The sequence below is a fragment of the Dysidea avara genome, chromosome 4, assembly GCF_963678975.1.
Source record: "Dysidea avara chromosome 4, odDysAvar1.4, whole genome shotgun sequence".
Lineage (NCBI taxonomy): Eukaryota > Metazoa > Porifera > Demospongiae > Dictyoceratida > Dysideidae > Dysidea > Dysidea avara.
Window position 1 is genome coordinate 6,129,418 of NC_089275.1, and position 19,427 is coordinate 6,148,844.

Below are 19,427 nucleotides of genomic sequence, written 5' to 3' on the forward strand. Positions count from 1 at the left end.
CAGGATTTTGAATACTGGGAAGACTCAGGCATGCAAGTACAGCATGCATGAGCAGAGCCTGAGTAGGCAGCCTGTCTGGGGCCTCAAGGCAAAAAGGGATATTTAAAAGGGCCTCAAACTTTTAAATTGACTATAAAGTTATGTGTTAAAATGCTATTCATGAAGCCAATTGCATTCACACTACACACTACCTTATATGCAGCCATAATACTGTATATAGCACTACTAAGAACACCATCTATATACATAGCCAAAATATCCATTTGTATTTGTGACCGGGCCTGCAAAAACAGGGCATGTGGGCACAGACTACCTTCTGTCACTTTACAGGTCATATCTCAGTACTGGAACAGAATATTTGCATTCTGTATCTTGCATCCTACAGGCAATTAAATGCTTACTAAGAGCTGAAATTTGCATTGCCATAGCATCATGGTGGAAAACGTTATGAGTGACGAACGTTTGAAAAAGTAGACAAAAATCATGTACCCACATGCCCTATTCTTGCAGGCCCAGTCACATTTGTTGTCTGCCAATTAAGGAGGGGCCTCCAAATTTCATTCTGCATAGGGCCTCAAGGATGCTAAGGCCCTGTGCATGAGTGTCTTACTTGTTTCTTATTAGAAAACTTGAAACTTATTACCCTTTTAATAGATCACTAGCTATTTTGCTGAAGTCATTTTTCTTTACATATGTCCATAATAGATTTTGTTTTTGTTACCTAAGTCAAAAAGGCCATTTTAGGGCACTAGCTATTACTACTACTTAAACGTCTAAATGGAATTTAGATTTGATCAGAGACCTACTAAAAATTTGACCTACTCGTGCCACTTGACAATTTCTGTTTATACTCCTGCATATAACGTGGCAGTATTGCTGGATACCATGCACATATTTCTCAGTTCGTGATGGCAACTCAGTCTCTTAAAAAATCAGTTTTGACCAAGAAAACACTAATTGGCTCTGAGCATTCAATAGCCCAGTAGGCCACATGTGCCTACCATTATTGCCTTGTTTGACGAGATTACTGATAGGGTGTAGAATATAGTTGTGCTTAACAGCATTCTGGTCTGAGAAAACTGAACAGGTCTTGAACAGAGCCATGACTGCTGAAAATGAATAATATGCAAGAAATTGCATATAACAAGAAAACTATAGTGCAGCATACCTTGCATGGACAATGTGTATAGAGATATCCCTAACAAACTGTACATACGACACGTACGTTCATGATATGTTACAATACAGTATAAGTGACATCATGTTTAAGTGTAGATAGCCAATTTTTCTATACAGCTCAAGCAACACAAATGTTGCAACCATCATAATGTGCAGATGTAATCTCAGAATCTGATATACAATCAAATTGAAAACATTTAAATTACTTTCCAAATGACACACACACACACACACAGAGCATCAATACAACGGTTAATCAAAACAAATTTTATCTACTTCCTAACAGCTAGACCACAGACTAGCCAGATAGCTATACCAATTGCATTGGTTAAACATAAAATGAACTTTGGAGAAAATTGTGAGAGAAGAGATGTCTGGTTATGGAGTCCCCTAAACTAAAGAAATAAACACAGCATACAGCATAGCAGGCAAGTCCCATGCATGCAGTAAAACTTAATTCATGGTGCAGCTCAATCATAATACCAATAGCTATTATGATCATAATTGTAATTGTGTAAATTTTGGATAGAGGAATAAACCTGTACATCCAAATCATACACACAAGTCATACACAATTTACCAATTATAAACCATACATTACATTTATATGGTGTCTGTCCAGCAGATTCCTAGGGGAATTGGCATCAATCACTGACTGGGATAGAGAAATCCAATCATTAATCACTCTAACTGAGAAAAAAGAAGATTTTGATAAACAATTTGTGTGGGGCTTGAATAATTTCATACTATCACTGTGTCCTCTTGTTGATGCAATTGTAGTAAATGACAAAACAAAATTTCTGTACTACTACCATAGAAATCGTTAATCATTTGATACATAAGTAATAAATCTCCTCTAAACCTTTGATATTGTAATGACGGTAATTTAAATAATGCAGTTGATCATAATACGGCAGATCACAACAGGTGGGAATTATTCTAGTGGCTTGTCGTTGAATGGCCTACATTTCTTGTCTGTCCATAACATAATAATTTGGGTCCCAGATTGCATTGTTATACTCAAATAATGGACGCAGTGCTGACGCACTAAAGATTTCTATAGTTTAAGAATCATATCTGAGTCCTTAAATTCAAAAACTTAAAAATGAGACCTATGTGACTAGCTTCACAAAATCTGTGTGGATGTGGAATTTTAGTTTAGAATACATGCAAATTCCCAAATCACATATGTCCTCATGAGCTCAAGCATAACTCCATGTAGGGTATACAGATGGTTACAGACTATTGCCAATGCGTAGAAGTATATTAAGACAAAAGCTATTTTTAGACCATTGTGCAAGAATATCTATGTTATGCTGTAATTGCAAACAGTCCTCAGGTGAGCGAATAGTTCAATAAAGTTTGATATCATCAGCAAACAGTGAAAGGGAGATGGAAACCAAAGATGGCAATTCATTCACATACAAGGCAAACAACAAAGGCAAAGCACTGATCCCACTATTTTCTAGTATAGCATTAACACCTCTCTGAGTGTATCCGCTCCATGAAATTATTACTCTGTCTATCAGAAAGGGGTTGCATGCAGATGCAGATGTGTTTGAACTTATCACCTGCTAAAGTGCATGATGTTACATAATACATAACTTATGATTACAATTAAAATACTAGTAAATTCCACAGCCTGTATGTACAATGGATCCTTAACACTTTCACCTTTATTCTTGGCCTGGATGTACATATCGGCAACATAATACAGTAGCTGTAGATAATGCCCCTAGGCAGAGCTATAGGGGTGGGAATTTTTCCCTACTATCACACTATCACAGTAGTTCTTCTCGCAGTTCTTTGCCTGGCCATCATCAACTGCTGTCAAAACATTAGTCTCGTCCCCCAGACCCTTCCTCAAGCATGCTTATCACACAAAAATAACTTAGTTTAGCAGTACACAAACAATTATTGACAGCATATGTACACTTACCGCAGTGTTGAACCATGTATACCACCAGAATCCACCGGATTGACAACTAACACGTGATCTATTTAGGGGAAATCTCGTGGAAAGTCCCTAATTACCTTAAGCGGACACTCGTGATACGTGGTTTTAAAATTGAATGGTTTAAGAATGTAACTAGATGGTGAGGCGTACTTTAATCGGCTCGACTTTAATGAGAAACTCGAGCCCCTCGTGAGAAACTACATCGCTTGAGCAACGCTTGAAGAAGTAAGAGTCAAGAATACTGATCGAGGTACTCTATGATGTATGCCGGTCTTGAATGCTAACGAAACGAGGAGTGAAGTTTGTGTAACGTGTCACATCGCCACACACTGATTCACCGTGTTTGTGCGATAGGGTTTATGGACCTGTCCACCAGATGCTGAAAGGAAATTCATTCCACCACATGTTGAAAGGAAATTCATTCCAACTTGTAAAGTTATTGATATACTCATTGTTGGGGTCCACGGGGACATCGATGATCATTTACCAGTCAGCTGTAAGTAATGTCACAACAGAAGGAAAGGAACCATTTCCATACCCCAGCTATGGCATACTGATTTTCCTGGTCAGTTTATGTACACTCAACCACAGATCGAAATGTTGAATTTTGGTTGCAGGTGGAAAATAAATGCCTTTTTACTCAGTTACAAGAGATTCACCCAGCTGGGATAAAATGTTGAAGTGAATGTCATTAGTACTAACTTGTTCATCAGGTATTGGACAATTCCAAGTGTCCAGATTATGCAGTTGTCCTCATGTTCAAGTTTACACGTTTAGGCAAGTTCCACAACGTCCTATAATGTATTACTATATCAGTGTGGAATAATGCTTATATAATATTTTTCATATTCCAGGCTTTAGGTGTATTGTATTTAACACCTGCTTGTTGGTTTTTGCAGGCCATCTGGTCATACTGGTTTATCCACTAGCAGTTGAATGTGATCATGGTACATATGTAAGTTGAGACCATGCAAGAACAAAGATACAGGTGTCATAAATTTCAGGTCAGTTAACGTTCAGAGGAATTGTATTATTGCAATTGTTGTTTTTGTAGTTATCAATTATCAGTGACCAGTTTGTGATAGCGTACTTTTGTTTGACCAATGACCTAATGTTCTGGTTTACATGCTTACCCAACAGTTATGTTACTCACTTTACCCGCATATGGGATATATATTTTTAGTTCATTTTGATTATCCATCCTTTATTGGTACAGCCTGGCATATTGATTTTTTGCACATTCTCTTTTTAATTCAGTGCCTGCTGGATTGTTTCGTCAGATATCGAAACAGGTGTCTTTGGTGTTGCGACCGATGCTCCAGGTCAGTTTGCATGTGTGTTTAATTTAAGGTTGACTTCAGTGCCTGCTTATTCTTTTACAGGTCTTGGTATCGAGTGTCATGAATTTCAGGTCAGTTGACGTACAGAAGAATTGTATTATTGCAATTGTTGTTTTTGTAGTTATCAATTATCACTGTATACTAGTGATGTGAATTTGCAGGTCAGTCTATTCAGATGTATCGGGTATAGTGTTGATGGGTTCAAACAAATATCCAGTGTAGACTGTAGTGGCATCAAGGGTGTTAATTTCTAGGTCAGTTTACATGTTGTGATGTTAGTGATTTTTTCCTAGTACCCAGATGTTAAGTGTATTGTATTTAATGCCTACCTGTTATGTTTTTAAATTATGGTATATCAGTGTAGACAGTGCAACAGTAAGCCTTCTGTGTTGTAGTAACTATTTGTTTCATAATTATGCTGTTGTCCTGGAATGGCACAATTTTTGGGCAACCAGTGGTACAAACATTGTATTATGACCAAGTTGTGATAGCGTACTTTTGTTTGACTAATGTCCTAATGTTCAGGTTTGACATGCTTACCCAACAGTTATGTTATTCATTCACTTAGCCTGGGATATAATTTTTGTTCATTTTGATTATCCATGCTATTATTGATACAGCCCGGCATATTGATTTTTTGTACATTCTCTTTTAATTCAGTGCCTGCTGGATTGTGTCATCAGATATCGAAACAAGTGTTTTTTGTGTTGCGACCAATGTTCTAGGTCAGTTGCATGAGTGTTTAATTTAAGGTTAACTTCAGTGTCTGCTTATTCTTTTACAGGTCTCAGTATCGTCATGCTGACATACAAGAAATCATCACTATTGTTGAAACTATTTTAGTCAAGTCTTGATGTGATGTTGATTAACGTTGTTACACATTGTTGTATGTTTACCATATGGCAAGAAATTTTCATGGCCATCATGAAATTTGAATATTGTGTAAGTTGTGTGGAACAACCCCAACTCATACATGGTCACTGGCAAACCACGAACCACATTCGAGCCACAACACCACGAACCACATTCGAGCAATCCATTACAAAATTTTGTTGCACCATTTGTGTGTGCATAATACTTAAAGAAAGCCACAACACAAGCTACATGGTAAACACTACATAGAGGTGGTAACCCCTAAAGGCTTGTTACCTTTTGTATTCACCTTATCGGCCTTTGTGGTTAATCTATTAAAAATTACATGTAAATAGAGAATTGAAGAGTATGCTTAAAGCACCTTCGCTAGTGATTTTGTTCTTCACACCATAAGACAACTGGCGATTTATAAACGCTCGCATGGGGTGTGGCACTAAATGGAATTTAAAAGATTTCTGCTTAAAACGCCATCCCTAGGGAACTTACGGTTCAGCACGTTGTCACAACTTGTTTATCAGGCATTAGAGTTTGTGTCCACGTCGTGCCTTTAAAAGTTATTGTAGGGATTAGAGGTTTGATTGAAGAAAATACGCGTATAGGCAAACCAGGATTGGATAATGTCAGTGCTAGATGGACTATACAAACACGGCTATGTTGACTGGTATAACGTGACAGTATTTGTAACATAAGGTAGAGAAATAAAGTGAAATACGCCTATTTTTTATTTTGCGATGGTTACTTTTTTATTTTAGCGAGGTCGCAAGAAAACTATGATGATGACGACTCCCAAAGATTTTTTTATCACGTAACGCAATACAAATCTATTGAGAGATGTTGCATAATCTAGGACTAATATTGCAAAACTGGCCCTACACGTAAATAACTCACAGTAGTGGCTGCGCGTCTTTTAATTGGGCGTGCGCTTTGTAGTTTCTTGGCCGCGCGACTCACTACCGTGAGTCTTGATATGGACCAGAGATATAGTCTCTTACTGTACAACTTGTCTTTAAGAGCTGGTAAAACTTTAATGTGTAGCTACCCCTTTGCTGATATATATTTTTTCAAATTTTCTTTGTGCATCACACATTATATATGTCGTTCTGTTCTTTGAATGTGTGACCACATAATATAGTAGACAAATCTTATCACTTGACCTCTGCATCCATATTACCCCTGGGTATCGCAAACTGTCTTGCTATACCTATGTCCCTGTCCAGCTCCTTTATCTTAGATCCACACCTGAGTCACATACATGAGTGTGTGTGTGCACATAAGTCAACAGTCACTGCTATAAAAATTGTTATATTATACGACAGGAAATTTTGACAATAAATTTTTTTGACAAATTAGTAAATTCATCAAACTTTAATTCGTCAAACACCAATAAGTGTCTGGTTTCTTACTTTTCATTTTAATTCGTCAAAGCTGTGAATTTGTCAAATTTTCTTTTTGTCCTGTCATACGGTAAGTTGTAAATTGTCAAGGTCATTATTCACAATACTGAAGAACAGCGCATTACATTCACTTGACTGTTATATTAGAATAGATGACCACTCTATTAAGATCTACCAAAAACTCAACTATGCTGGTGAAACAGCTTTCGTTTCTCAGTTTTTAACCTATAGAGTGTTCCATGGCTAATTGCACTATTAAGAACAATAATTTATGCAGAAAACCATTCACATGAAAAACAGCAGTATTGTTCTCTCATAGGTCAGTACTGCTATATTAGGATCTAAGATCTTGAACATCTCTAAAGCAGATCAAGCATGAATTGTAAGGTATAGATTGTTTGTTTAACAAACTATTATTAACTGGCAGCAGAATAAACTTTAAACATTATTAACATTGTCACTACACACATTTTACCAAGCTTAAACATGGCCCTAAAGCCAAACATAGTGTATGTTGTAGCTCCAAAATGCAACTATGTCTGCAGTTTACTAACTTGGAGGAAGATACAGTCATCTTTGAGGTACTGGCATGTGGGAGTGACCATGCGGAGATCTTTATGGGAAATAAACAGTGGATGACCACGTCCTCTACTACCTTTATCACCAACGGTAACTCTGCCAGCAGCACTGTCTGAAGCAATATCATTATAAGCTACAGTCACGGAACGATGTTCACTGTCACTGATCTGGTTCAGCAGTTTCACTTCAAATTTGCCCCTAAGTGGCCATGTTAACTCATCATCATGTGGACCCTTCATTAGGTACAGGAACACTGACAAGTGAGTACCTACGCCATCAAGAATACCATCAGGATCAACACGAAGACACATCTTGTATCCATTGTCATGGGAACAGAAAGGATCACTGTACCATTCAATCTGGTCTCTCTTATTTTCATTAAATCCTGTAATACTCATTGTTACTGGACAAGGTTGATCACCTGATTTGATCACCAAAGACATACCAGTCAACTTGGCCCACCACTGTGCTACTGAAATAGTTGATACTGCACCACTGGTGTGGCTAGTGCATCCTGCTGTCTGGTGTAGTACTACCATCAATGTGTTGATTTGTTCAATTGCACTAGCAAGTTGTGATTGGGTATTAGCCAGCTCAGCTTTAGTTAATGACAATTCTTGATGGTTATCTGTTAGTCTATGCTTAGTTAATGACAAGTGTTGTTCCATCTTCTCCTCTTCATGTTCCCTTTTCCTCTTACGCATCATCCTCTCTTCACACCCCACATTGTGATACTCACACTGGACCATCTCAAGAGGACACTCCTTCCTGTGTGCTTCCATATCTTCACGAGGGACACTCCCTACCTCACAGTTATTGGGACAGAGTAAGGGAAGTTTGGGACACTGTTCCTCATGTTCTCCCTCAATAAACTGATGTTCTCCTGTAATGTGGCAGTAATAACAGTCAATATTGCGACGTGGACACTCAATCTCAATGTGACCAGTAAGATATTGTCGTTGTAAGGTTTTTCCACAATGATGTGAACATTCAACTTCCTGAAGAAGACACTCTTTCTTATGCTCTTCCATGTCTTCACGAGGAATGCAACGGATCACTTTTCTAGCATGTTGGTGTTTATGTGCACGTCTTTTACGACCATGAATTAAATTAGGACAACTAACTGTACAACTGTTAGGACAAGGTAAAGGAAGCTTGGGACACTGTTCCTTGTGTTCTCTCTCAATGAACTGATTTCCTCCTGTAATGTGGCAGTACTGACAGTCAACCTTACGACATGGACACTCAGTCTCAACATGACTGGTCAGATATTGTCGTTGTAGCATCTTCCCACACTCATTGGAACACAGCACATCCTCAAACTGACAACCATTGCTGTTTCCAAGGTGATTATTGAGGTCATTCAGTTCACCCTGCCACTCACAACCTCTCTCCTTGTTAGTACACATCACGTGAAGATTTCTAATCTCTCGATCACTAAGCTTGTTGGGAAAAGTGGTGAACTCTTCATTTCGACAAATAGGACAATTGGAAATAGCTCTTCTGATACTGTCTAAACAAGACTTGCAAAAGTTGTGCCCACAACACACACTCAGGTAAGGATTTCGGCAGGGATGGATGCATAGTTTACACACAAGAGCATCAGGTGGAGCATCAACAAACTCATTTTCATATCCACCACTTGCACTAGGTACGGCAATTGCCATAATCTCACTGTAAAATTGTACAATAGTGTCGTATGATTGTTTGTCATTAAAATAAACAAAAATAATACAACCACAGATTTTGTATGCTGTGGGTTGGCCAACAATACAATACATCAATTTGATCAAGTATGTCCAATACCTGTTTGTTGCATTACTAGGTAAATCACATGATGCATCACTCCTGGGTGAGTGAGACTTCATGTTAATACATTTCCAACTTTCTAATTCTGACCATGCTAAGCAATTGGTTTATTTGTTAAGCAAAATAATCATATAGTTTGACAATATTTCAGAAAATCAATTATCTAAACTAATAAAGGGGAGGGAATTCCCAATATTAAAAAGCATACAAGTGCTGTCATTCTAATGGAACTTGCACTTGTTGATAAACTACTCTAATTGAACAGTCAAAATAACAAGGATTCATACTGTGTTCATGAACTTAAGATAATTATCTACCATGCTACAACTGGTTTAACAGACTTGATATGGCTTACTGCTTAGTGCTAGTGGTCCCTATGGTTCTGTACGCAGCAGTTTCACAATGCCTCAACTGGTCCCCCTAATTCAGCAATATGCTTTCTGTTCTAACAGTCATGTGTTTCAATATCCACTGCTGTAGTGTAGCTCGATCCTCTACTTTCTGTCAAGTGTGTACAAGGAAACCTAGGAGTTTTAAGCTCGATTAGGGATCATAGAAAAAAGTTGGGAAACAAGGGAGGTTGCCTACATCTGTAGATATACTAGTGGAGATTTAATCTCTAATTCAGTCATGGTTATAATATAGCTACACTGATTTACCTCCACTCTGAATTAGGGATTAAATGTCCACTAGTACATCTGCAGGTGCAGGCGACCTCCCTCGTTTCCCCACTTTTTTTTCTATGATCCCTAATCAAGCTTAAAATTCCTAAATTTTCCTTATACTTGTTTGTTTACCTTTCTTGTAACATTATTATGACTGGTGAACCCACGCATACCGCATCAAAAGAAATCAGAGCGCCAGAGTTAATGTTTTCGTCTGAACGCATGCCCCGCTATCAATTACTGACTCGAAAGTGAATGGCCATTACGCTTCGCTTTCAGGTATGTTCAGCTCGTTACACAGTGCTACAAATGAAGAACAATAGGAGAAGCGCCTCTGCAATCAATCCAGTCACCATGAAAGATATGGACAATTCATGCTCCAACTGTCAATTACTGACTCATAAGTGGCCATTATGCTTTGCTTTAAGCTATGTTCAGCCTGTTTCACAGCATTACAAAAGAAGAACAGTAGAAGCGCCTCTAAGGCCACCATTGAAAATACAGACAATTCCCGTATGGAAGCCATTGTGCTAGCTACCATGAATCGACACCTTTGACTCATGAGCAGCCAGCAAAAAGAAATGGGACACAAAGGAGGACAAAGATAACTTATGATGCGTACATTGTATGTACTGTGGTATGCCAAGACACATCTCTGGATGAAGCGACATTGAACAGCAAGCCTGTAGCATTAGCCATTATCAATTTACACTTGTCTGAAGGCATAAGTCAGTCTGTCAGTCAGTAGAAAATTCCACTAAATATTTTTATAAAAACTTTGTAGCAACTTTTTGGAAGCATTTCAGGTCATACTGAAGTCACTTTTGGGCTTGGTTATACCTAGCCAATACTGCCAAGGTGCCATGAAGGTATTGTGAGGCTGGTTTTAGGGTGATATTTTTTGGCCAGAAAAGCCCAAACCTTCATGATCCCTAATGTACAGTACTCCATACTATATGATTACACTTGTTAGTTGAACAGAAATTGCATAAGATTTTACTATTTTAAGCTAGTCCTTTTCATGTTATTCAAATTTATTGATTGTGAGTTGAAACATATACACTACTGAATTACTACAGAAGGGTAATTAAACACTGGTGATAAAATATACAGCACCTTGCATTAAAGGCTGTTGAACCTTTTTGAAGACATTCTAGACTTAAAAGCTACGTATAATTCCATACATTAATTTTAAATTGACTAGCTATGGTTATTCATCGTGGGTTTCAAACTCTCCATTTTGGCTGACCTACACTGTGGCATAGGCTTAACCACTGACTTTCAGTTCCAGCGATCACAATTAGATAGATTTACAGCAAACACCTGTGTGATACTCCTCCGCTACTAACTTGACAGATTGTCCAAATGCTAAGCAGTGTGCTTTGCCAGGGCTCATGCAGTTTAGATATTGCCAATCTGAAGCAAAGGCTACTTCAGTTGGTAATCATGTTTCTGGTCCACCAGCTGCATCTTTTTTTAAGAATGTGAAATTTCATGGAAAAATACCTGCATTGGCTTTATGAAAATTCCAGATTTCGAAAGTACACGTAGGGCTACAAAGTATATGTAACTGTTTAACAATTGACATGGCAAGTAGCATAGACCGATATACTCTAAATCATAAATACTCTAAGCAGTTACTTCATTGTTGCTATATATGTTGCTGAATTCTTCCTGCCTGCATGTAAAACTGAATAGCAAAGGACCAGAAGCATACTTACCAACTGGAGTGATCATCTGGCCAGATAGTCTGGCGCTGCCTGCCCCTTCGCAAAAAGTAAGGGTCTGGTGAAATACAGATACCAAATCACACATAAAACGCCTTGGCAACACAATGCTTTTATTCAAGCGACAGCAATCATCTGACTTATGTACATACACTAATTACATTTTTTAAAAATGATATGGGATTTGTATTTTACCAGTTACTTTTTGTGAAGAGGTGGGCAGCACCAGATTACTGGTCAGAGTCAAGGTAATCACAGCCTAATCCACCAAAATAGGGCTTCACTGAAAGCTGAGTGGATTCCCTGTTTTTGAGTGTTTTACAATCTACACAAAGTACAGTTAGCCTGCAGGGACAGAGCCGGGAAGAGGGTATTTGGGGTCTCAAGGCTCCTCTCCTCCTCAGGTTGAACCTTGAACACAAAATCTAAGAGGGAAACTGCAAGGAGGAAAGCTATAGAACGTGAAAGATTGATATACTCTAATAGAGCAGTCACGACTATCAAACGGTATGGTAGCATTGTTTAAGTAGGGATTGCCCTAAAAATTTCGTGTACTGCCACCCTTAAAAATCATCCTAGAGACATTTTACGCGATGAAAATCACCTTTATGGAATAGTACTAGTCCATATAATATACAAAATATAACAAAACACTTACAGGTGGCTGGATATAGAACTTTTAAAAAATTGCCAAAACTCGAATTTTAGTCTCACTGACCACAGTCGCAAGGCTAGAGGCCAAACGAAGCAGTGTACAGCCACCATTTTATGCCACAATAACAAACTCACCAGTGGGATGCACCCTTTGGAGTTCTCGACGAGTGTAGACATGCGCCTTGTCTTTTATCTTTAATCAGGCTGCTTGTCTTCTTCATCCAACAAAACAATATTGACGAGTTAATTTTCCATATCAACACTTTCTTTCAGCAACATATATAGATGCCACAGAATTATTTCAGAGCTGGATTACAGAAACGCTTCAGTCCTGGCGCTACTATAAGACTAGATATATGCAAGTTCGCGATTGGGACTCGGTTCGTGATAGGTTCGCGACCAAGTCCATCAATTAAAGATCTAGGTGGACTAATAGCGATAGAGTATGAAGACCACACCTCTTAACAATCTAGCTGTTTACTTAACAGTAAACAAAATGACCTCGCCCCTTATAGGTCTAGCTAGCTGCACACCTCTTGGCTGACTTGAGATATACTCTAATACAACAGTCATGTACTAACAAAAGTCACAAGTTACAATGTAGCTAGCTGTGCTACAACAAACAGACTAGTTTTTTTTTAAAATTTAAAAATGAAGTAGTGATCTATGCAACAAAAAAAGTAGTGAAACAAGATATGAATGATGGTATTACAGCATAGCGCAGTGGGAAAGTCCCTACTTTGGCACTGACAACTTTTTAAAATACTAGTTTAATAAGCAATCGGACTATAATTATAACATCACGGTGATAATAGCACATGTGATATTGATTGTTTAAAATTCAGCAAACGGTGGAAGACCAACCCCTACTGTGAGTGGAACAAGAGTGAGCAATGCGTTTTGTAGTCACTGATATTGTTGCATAGGTATGTATGATTTGTATAATCTTAGTGTTTTACTGCCAGTACTTATTCTTTCGTGGTATTACACCTGACTTGGCCTGACATTTGGTCTATATGATCACGTGATATCACTCGGCTGTTTTTGAGACCTAGTCCAGAAGACACAGAATGAATTTTTAACTGCAGTATAAATTACGGTGTGATACAGGAGTTGCTTCAGTAGTTCTACAACTTAGTCAGGAAGAAGTGTGATGAAAACAAGAGCTCTGTCATTCATAATACTGCATGCTAGGAAGTTGCATATGTACAGTAGTAAGCTAGATCTACAATAGCATAGTATAGCAATAAGGCCAGGCAAAGTTGATTTATAGTTTGTCGCCTCTAAATTCATTACTGCCATAATTGATCACTTGTGCCAGCGTTTCGGTGTATAGACGAACTACCCATCATTTTCAGCTATGGACAGCATTCCTTCCTGCTTCAGAAAAGTAGTAAAGTGTAAGGATAAACTTTAAGAAGGTATTTTATAATCCTTGTAGTGGCAGATAGCCTGCTGTTGCTGTGATTTTAGGTGTTTCCTTCAATAACTGTGACTGGATCTGTGCATTTTTTGAATTCCTTTTTATGAAATATTTATAATCTACCTAGCAAAAAGCACACTCTGCCAAAGTTTCAGCCTCATATGGCATTAAGTTTCAGCCCTACAAAGTAGCACCAACAGAAAGATTGATTTGTACAGCAAGTATAGGGAAAATAAATTACAGGCGCTTACTAAAATGGTTGTAACATTCTAGGAAAATGACACACAGAGTTGAAATTTGTACCATACTGTTCGCCATGAGTAGGGGAATCGAATTACTGGGTAAGATTTTCCTTCTATTACTTTTCTTCACTATATACAGTGTACAAAGGCAAATTTAGTTGATCGTATACTATTTTTTTCGATGTGAACAAACACCCATAACTTCTGTATTCTTGCATCTACTGCAACGAAACAAAGTTTACATTTTAAAAATAATATGCAAGTACGTATTTCACCTATTGTATTTATATTGTAAATTTAGGCTTGTACGATATTGATTGTGTTGGGTTCTCACAGATCCAGTTACAATAATATGAAAGTTGAGGAAGTGGCTGATGAGAAACTAGCAATCTACTTTGCCTGGCCTAAGCTACACAAACAGGATTGTATCACTTTTAGTGGGGAGATCAAGGGCAACTTCCAGTGTACAATACTCATGTACACTCATCAAGTGCATAGATTGCCATGTTACAACTATATACCAAGTTGGGACACAACTTCCCATTAGGAGCATTCTTTGCCATGCTACAACTTTATTGGAATGTAGCCAGAAATGCCAGACCCTTTAGAGGTCTACCCAATATGCTGCATCACTTTCCTCTTACATGTTTCAAATTGTATATAAAACCTAATAGCCATAGTGTAGTTGCAATTGTGGGATACGATTTAAAAACACACCAAAAACACTATTTAGCCATACAGTACATACTATACAGTTCCACGATTACCATACGCCCTTTAAACGGACTTCACCAATCAAATGTAAGCACACACTTCAGTAATTGCACTGCACCTACTAGCGAAGTACGCATTAGAATGGAAATACAAACTAACACAACCACTTACACAGTTAATATTCTTCTTCGCTATTCAACCCAACCTCGAGACTAGAATCATCAATTCTGCTGTTCACCACTCTTATACTTTCTCTACATCAATATCTCGACAACAAAACCTGTTTCAGTGAACGGTGCCACTACAAATTCACCTCAGATTCACACTCCATTATGAGAGACACACTTTGGCAAGTTATTTGTAATTTACTTCATTCTTATGTGGTCCAGTACAAAGGCCATGCTACTTTCGCATCCCACACTCGAAACAACAATCGGTTGTATACGTTTTAAATACAAATTGCAAACCGTATGTAGTAAGGAAGTCGCTAACCAGGAAGTGTTACATAAGGTCCCTATTTGGTGATTATTAGTTTCTCATCCACCACCCACATCCTTCTTAGGCTACTGCATGGTAAGCCATTATTTACTCTGAAGAGCACGTGATACCAAACCATCATAATTTGTGTTGAAACATGATGGCATTTTAACTTTAACATTACAGTACACTATCCATTGCCAGTAGAACTGATGTTTTCCTTGGCAATTACTGCAGTGAATTCTATTTTCGACTGTTTTTCAACAGTCAACTGAAATCCCACTATGATGAAGTCGATAGACCACAATTGCAACTAAAAAAACCAATGTAAGTTGTGGGAGGAAGAAAGACAATTTGTGCAAGGTCTGTACATCAGTGTATTAGCTAATATTATGATGGCCTAATGGTAATACCCTCCCACCCGTATCATAATAATTAGAAAGACTGGACGAGAAACTAATAATCACCAAATAAAGGTCTAATGGTTGGTAACACGGATGTCAGTAAACTAGGAAGTGTTGCAAAAACAGTTGGTAATGTGGACGTGTCTGGGATTTGCCTGATACGTATACCCTTGCCCTTGGGTGTACATATCAGGCAAACCCCTCACCGCTGCACTATAACGTGTAAGTTTCCAGCTAGATACACACATGATGCTTGTTAAAGTTTTCCCAAGGGCACATTTATATGTGAACACTTTAAGGGGATTAGCTTTCACCCATCCCAGAGACCCCCCTCCTGAAAAATCCTGGATTTGCTCCTGACCTGGTCAAACCACTTTTCATGTCATAGGGTACTCCCCCTAACCAAGGCATAACGTACTGACCACGTGAGACTACACAGTTAGCCCCAGCAAGGGGGTGACACACAAGCACTCACTGTAGGTAGATCTGCGACCGCGGTCAAAGTCCAAGTCAATGGTCAAGGGAAAAATTTTCCTACCCACAATCGAAAAGTACTGAAATATTGTCGCTAGGTCACCGGTCAAAGATTGAAAAAGGCTCTTAGTCACAAGCGAGGTCACAAGTCAAAGCGAAATTTCGGTCGGTCAAGACTTTGACCGCGGTCGCAGATCTCCCTACAGCGCATACCTACGTGACACCCCCTTGCTCAGGCCGGCTCTAATATTATCTCACCTTTAAACAGACTATAGTGCTTCGCCAGACGAAACAAAAAGAACACAAGGAGTGTGCGATAGATGATTCGGATACACTCGCTTATCGCTGGGCTGAAGCCTGGCCGCCATATAACAATATTTACTTATATTGATGAATGTTGCTATTATAAGAACAAATTTATTAGCAAAGCATGTATGATGTATGTATCCCAAGTGATGTATTCTCAGTAGCCTACGGCTTGGCTTTGACTCAGACAAAATTTTTGAAATTACTAGCTAGGGTAGCCACGTGGCTCCAAGAACTTTGGTGACAAGTTTCCAAATTTCAGTTATGTACACACTTAAATCTAGGAGGGTCTGGGGGCATGTTCCCCCGGGGAAATAAAAAAAAATCTGCATTCTGCATGTCAGGCCACCGTTAACAATTTTCTGGCACCAAAAAATTAGACATGGACACCACTCTTGGGTTAGGGGCATGCCCCCAGGAAAAAATTTCAGGTCTTAGCTAACACTCTGAGAAACAATTTTTTTTCCCTGTGTTGTTATTATTGTGTATAATTGCAACTAACTACCTCATAGCCTGCTATACATGAGTAACTATAATAGCTAGCTACAATATGTTGTTAATTAATAATGTTTGTGAGTAACACTTTGAAAAAGTCAAGAGATTGTGTGCTGATAGCTACTATATGTGACCAGATTTGCAAAAAGGGGTCTTCCACACACATCCAATTTATGAACTTTGACAATTCATAACTTGAGATTGGAAAAAGTTATATGACTTCAAATTTGGTGAGCACCATCATAGATTAATGGATGGAGGAAATTTGTATCATTCTTAACCAGTAAGTTATGGACTTCCAAGTTCATAGAATTGGATGTGTGTGGAAGACCCCTTTTCACAGATCCGGTCACATATAATCAGGTAAATTATTTCATAACTGTATGGCATTAGGATAGAAGTATGCATCAATCCTGGTAACTAGATGGTTGAATGAACTTTACCTGATTGCCCCTTGTGGCTTGTGTAGAATATTGGATGTAACTTGGAAGTGATAAATTTACGCATTCATAGATGATTTTATAGAAGGTATGCAAAAGTAGTTCTTTAATTCGAGTTTCAACACTGTTCCAGTTCAGTGAGTTGAGCATATCGGTGACACTACTTGTCCGAGAATGATTTGACATTACAAATCGTGCAGCATGTCTCTGTACACTGTCTAGCTTATTAATTGTACATCTGGTATGGGGAGCCCATACTGACACAGCATATTCAAGAATCGGTTTAACATATGTTAAATAAAGATCAACTTTTATTTTTCTCTGTCAAGATCTGAAGTTTCTGCGGAGAAATTCCAGTGCTGAGTTTGCTTTCTTACAGATGTAATTGACATGTGCATTGAAAGACAACTTGGAATCAATTGTAACTCCGAGATACTTGGCTGAGTAAACTGAAATGAGACTTTGGTTATGTAAAGTGTACTGTGTTGTTATCGTGTTGGTGTAAACTAACCTTTTCTTACTAAAAATGTGAGCATTCTAACTATTAGGGTAATTTAGCTAATGTCTCAGTTAAGTTCCATAGAACTTCATTTATTGGAAGAGTCTTAAAATTACTTGGTAAGTGCTGCTGATAAGTTTTCCTTGAGCTCAGTGAACCAAATTCAACTTGTTATAATATACTTATTACGGATATGCACAATAAATGCCTCTAAGATAACAGCTATTAGCCATTATCATTTTAATGTTTTACACTTGTTTTAGAGTTATGTATAACTTAGCTACAATTAATTCCAAGTAATAGATGCTTTAGTTAAAGAACTAATGGTAAGATTTAATAATGAAACTTTGCTGGAGAGTGATTATTTGCTATGAAACATTATTAGTTATTAGGTAGCTAGTTTGAAACTACAACTAGCTACCAGGCTCCAGAGTGGATCAGAACCCCCTTTTAAAGTCTGGATCCATCCCTGAGAATGTTTATTATGCAGACTTATGCTCCATGCATATATAGCTAGCTATAGGTCACACTTACAATAGAAGTGCCATTTGTAATGGTACTATTTAGGCCCACATGTACAGAGTTACACTGCCATAACATATATGTGGAGCATAATAATTTTTTGTAATTATGTTCCACAATTTTATTGAACAAGAGTAGGAAGGACTTTAGACAAAATTCAATCTACATAACAGTCAACAATTGCAGTTAGATCCAGAGCGGCAAATCATTGACTGAGTAGTAAATGTAGCTACAATGGAAATTCAATGACAAACTGACTGTTCAATTAGAGTATTTTGTCAACAAGTGTATGCTCTATTAGAGTAATTAAGTGAATGGCTGTGTAATTTTACATACTTTTTAGTTGATAACAGCTTTCTATTATTTGGATATTACTGATCCCATGTATTCTGTATTCACAGGGAAAAGAAACTTTTAAAACAATTTGCACACAAATGTAGGAAGAAAAAAATGAGCATAATAATTATATTATTCTCCCGGTTGTATTGCTGTAGATCAGATAGTCAATCCTTTACTGTATATAGAGTTTGTGGCATAACACTAGCTGAATAGTACATAGTACACATAATGCGATGTATTAATTTGTCTTCATATATACCTATTATTATAGCTGTAGTAGATGGTAACAGAATGGAATCAAACCATGTGTGCATGTGTTCCAAGTTTTAAATCCTCAACTCCCAGAATAGACTCAAGAGGGATAAAGTACAGTAACATCACGTGTTCTATTTAGCCCATGCACCACAGGATATCACATAAGTTCCACTGCTGGAAAGGAATGCTATTCTAGTCTTGGCAATAGTGGACTGGCATTTAACGTGTTAGAAGGAGCGAACAGCAAGAATACAATATTACAAATTGCATAACATTAACCCTTGTGCACTCTGCTTTTGAAATAGCCATGTGGCAGTTGACCATAGTCCATATTATAACAAAATCATTCCCACACCATCTTTGACAGACATAACATTAGCATCTAGTATAATCAGGTGTCAGGAACTTGGCATTGTTACAGTAATGCACGAGGCTGAATACATAATACAGTACATAATACAATCGCAAGACATAATACTTATTGCTGTACCAGCTAGGTCTACCCGTGCCATATATGTGACCCTATTTTGGAAAACCATACATTTGGGCATGCACATACAAAATTTGTGGGAATGCTCAATTGAAAATTTCAGCGATTTTTATAAAATTAACTTTTTTGCATATTCTGATAAAGCAACTATTAAGCCTTCTTACTGTGAA

The 19,427-nt window shown here is 37.9% G+C and overlaps 1 protein-coding gene and 1 long non-coding RNA gene across 10 annotated transcripts; one reads left to right on the plus strand and one right to left on the minus strand.

Annotated features, from left to right (window-relative positions):
* The first annotated feature begins 2,859 nt into the window (after nt 1-2,859).
* Nucleotides 2,860-5,412, plus strand: LOC136252359 (uncharacterized). 7 transcript variants are annotated; one of them, XR_010699478.1, is made up of 8 exons: nt 2,860-3,701; nt 3,754-3,913; nt 4,036-4,140; nt 4,191-4,458; nt 4,519-4,547; nt 4,598-4,730; nt 5,137-5,201; nt 5,261-5,412. It is a non-coding gene; the product is annotated as an uncharacterized lncRNA (long non-coding RNA). The 7 variants fall into 7 exon arrangements; XR_010699479.1 differs by having other exon boundaries at nt 2,862-3,436; nt 3,491-3,701; nt 4,394-4,458; nt 4,519-4,730; XR_010699481.1 differs by having other exon boundaries at nt 2,862-3,386; nt 3,491-3,701; nt 4,394-4,458; nt 4,519-4,730.
* A 1,711-nt stretch (nt 5,413-7,123) lies between these two features.
* On the minus strand, nt 7,124-16,247 carry LOC136252343 (TNF receptor-associated factor 4-like). Of its 3 annotated transcripts, none has more exons than XM_066044768.1 (2): nt 16,170-16,247; nt 7,124-8,996 (listed from the first exon to the last, which is right to left on the minus strand). In XM_066044768.1, the coding sequence occupies exon 2, from the start codon at nt 8,987-8,989 to the stop codon at nt 7,277-7,279; it is 1,713 nt and encodes a 570-aa protein (XP_065900840.1). In that variant the 5' UTR covers nt 8,990-8,996; nt 16,170-16,247; the 3' UTR covers nt 7,124-7,276. The 3 variants fall into 3 exon arrangements, with proteins under 3 accessions (XP_065900840.1, XP_065900839.1, XP_065900838.1); XM_066044767.1 differs by lacking the exon at nt 16,170-16,247 and adding an exon at nt 15,913-15,992; XM_066044766.1 differs by lacking the exon at nt 16,170-16,247 and adding an exon at nt 15,799-15,913.
* Between the last annotated feature and the right edge of the window lie 3,180 nt (nt 16,248-19,427).

Excerpts from the sequence above, each read along its gene's own strand:
- LOC136252343 (XM_066044766.1), bottom strand. The coding sequence starts at position 15,848 with ATGCCTTGGTTAGGGGGAGTACCCTATGACATGAAAAGTGGTTTGACC. Across the intron at positions 8,997-15,798 it reads ATGAAAAGTGGTTTGACCAG|TGAGATTATGGCAATTGCCG; the intron begins GTCAGGAGCAAA and ends ACAATTTTACAG.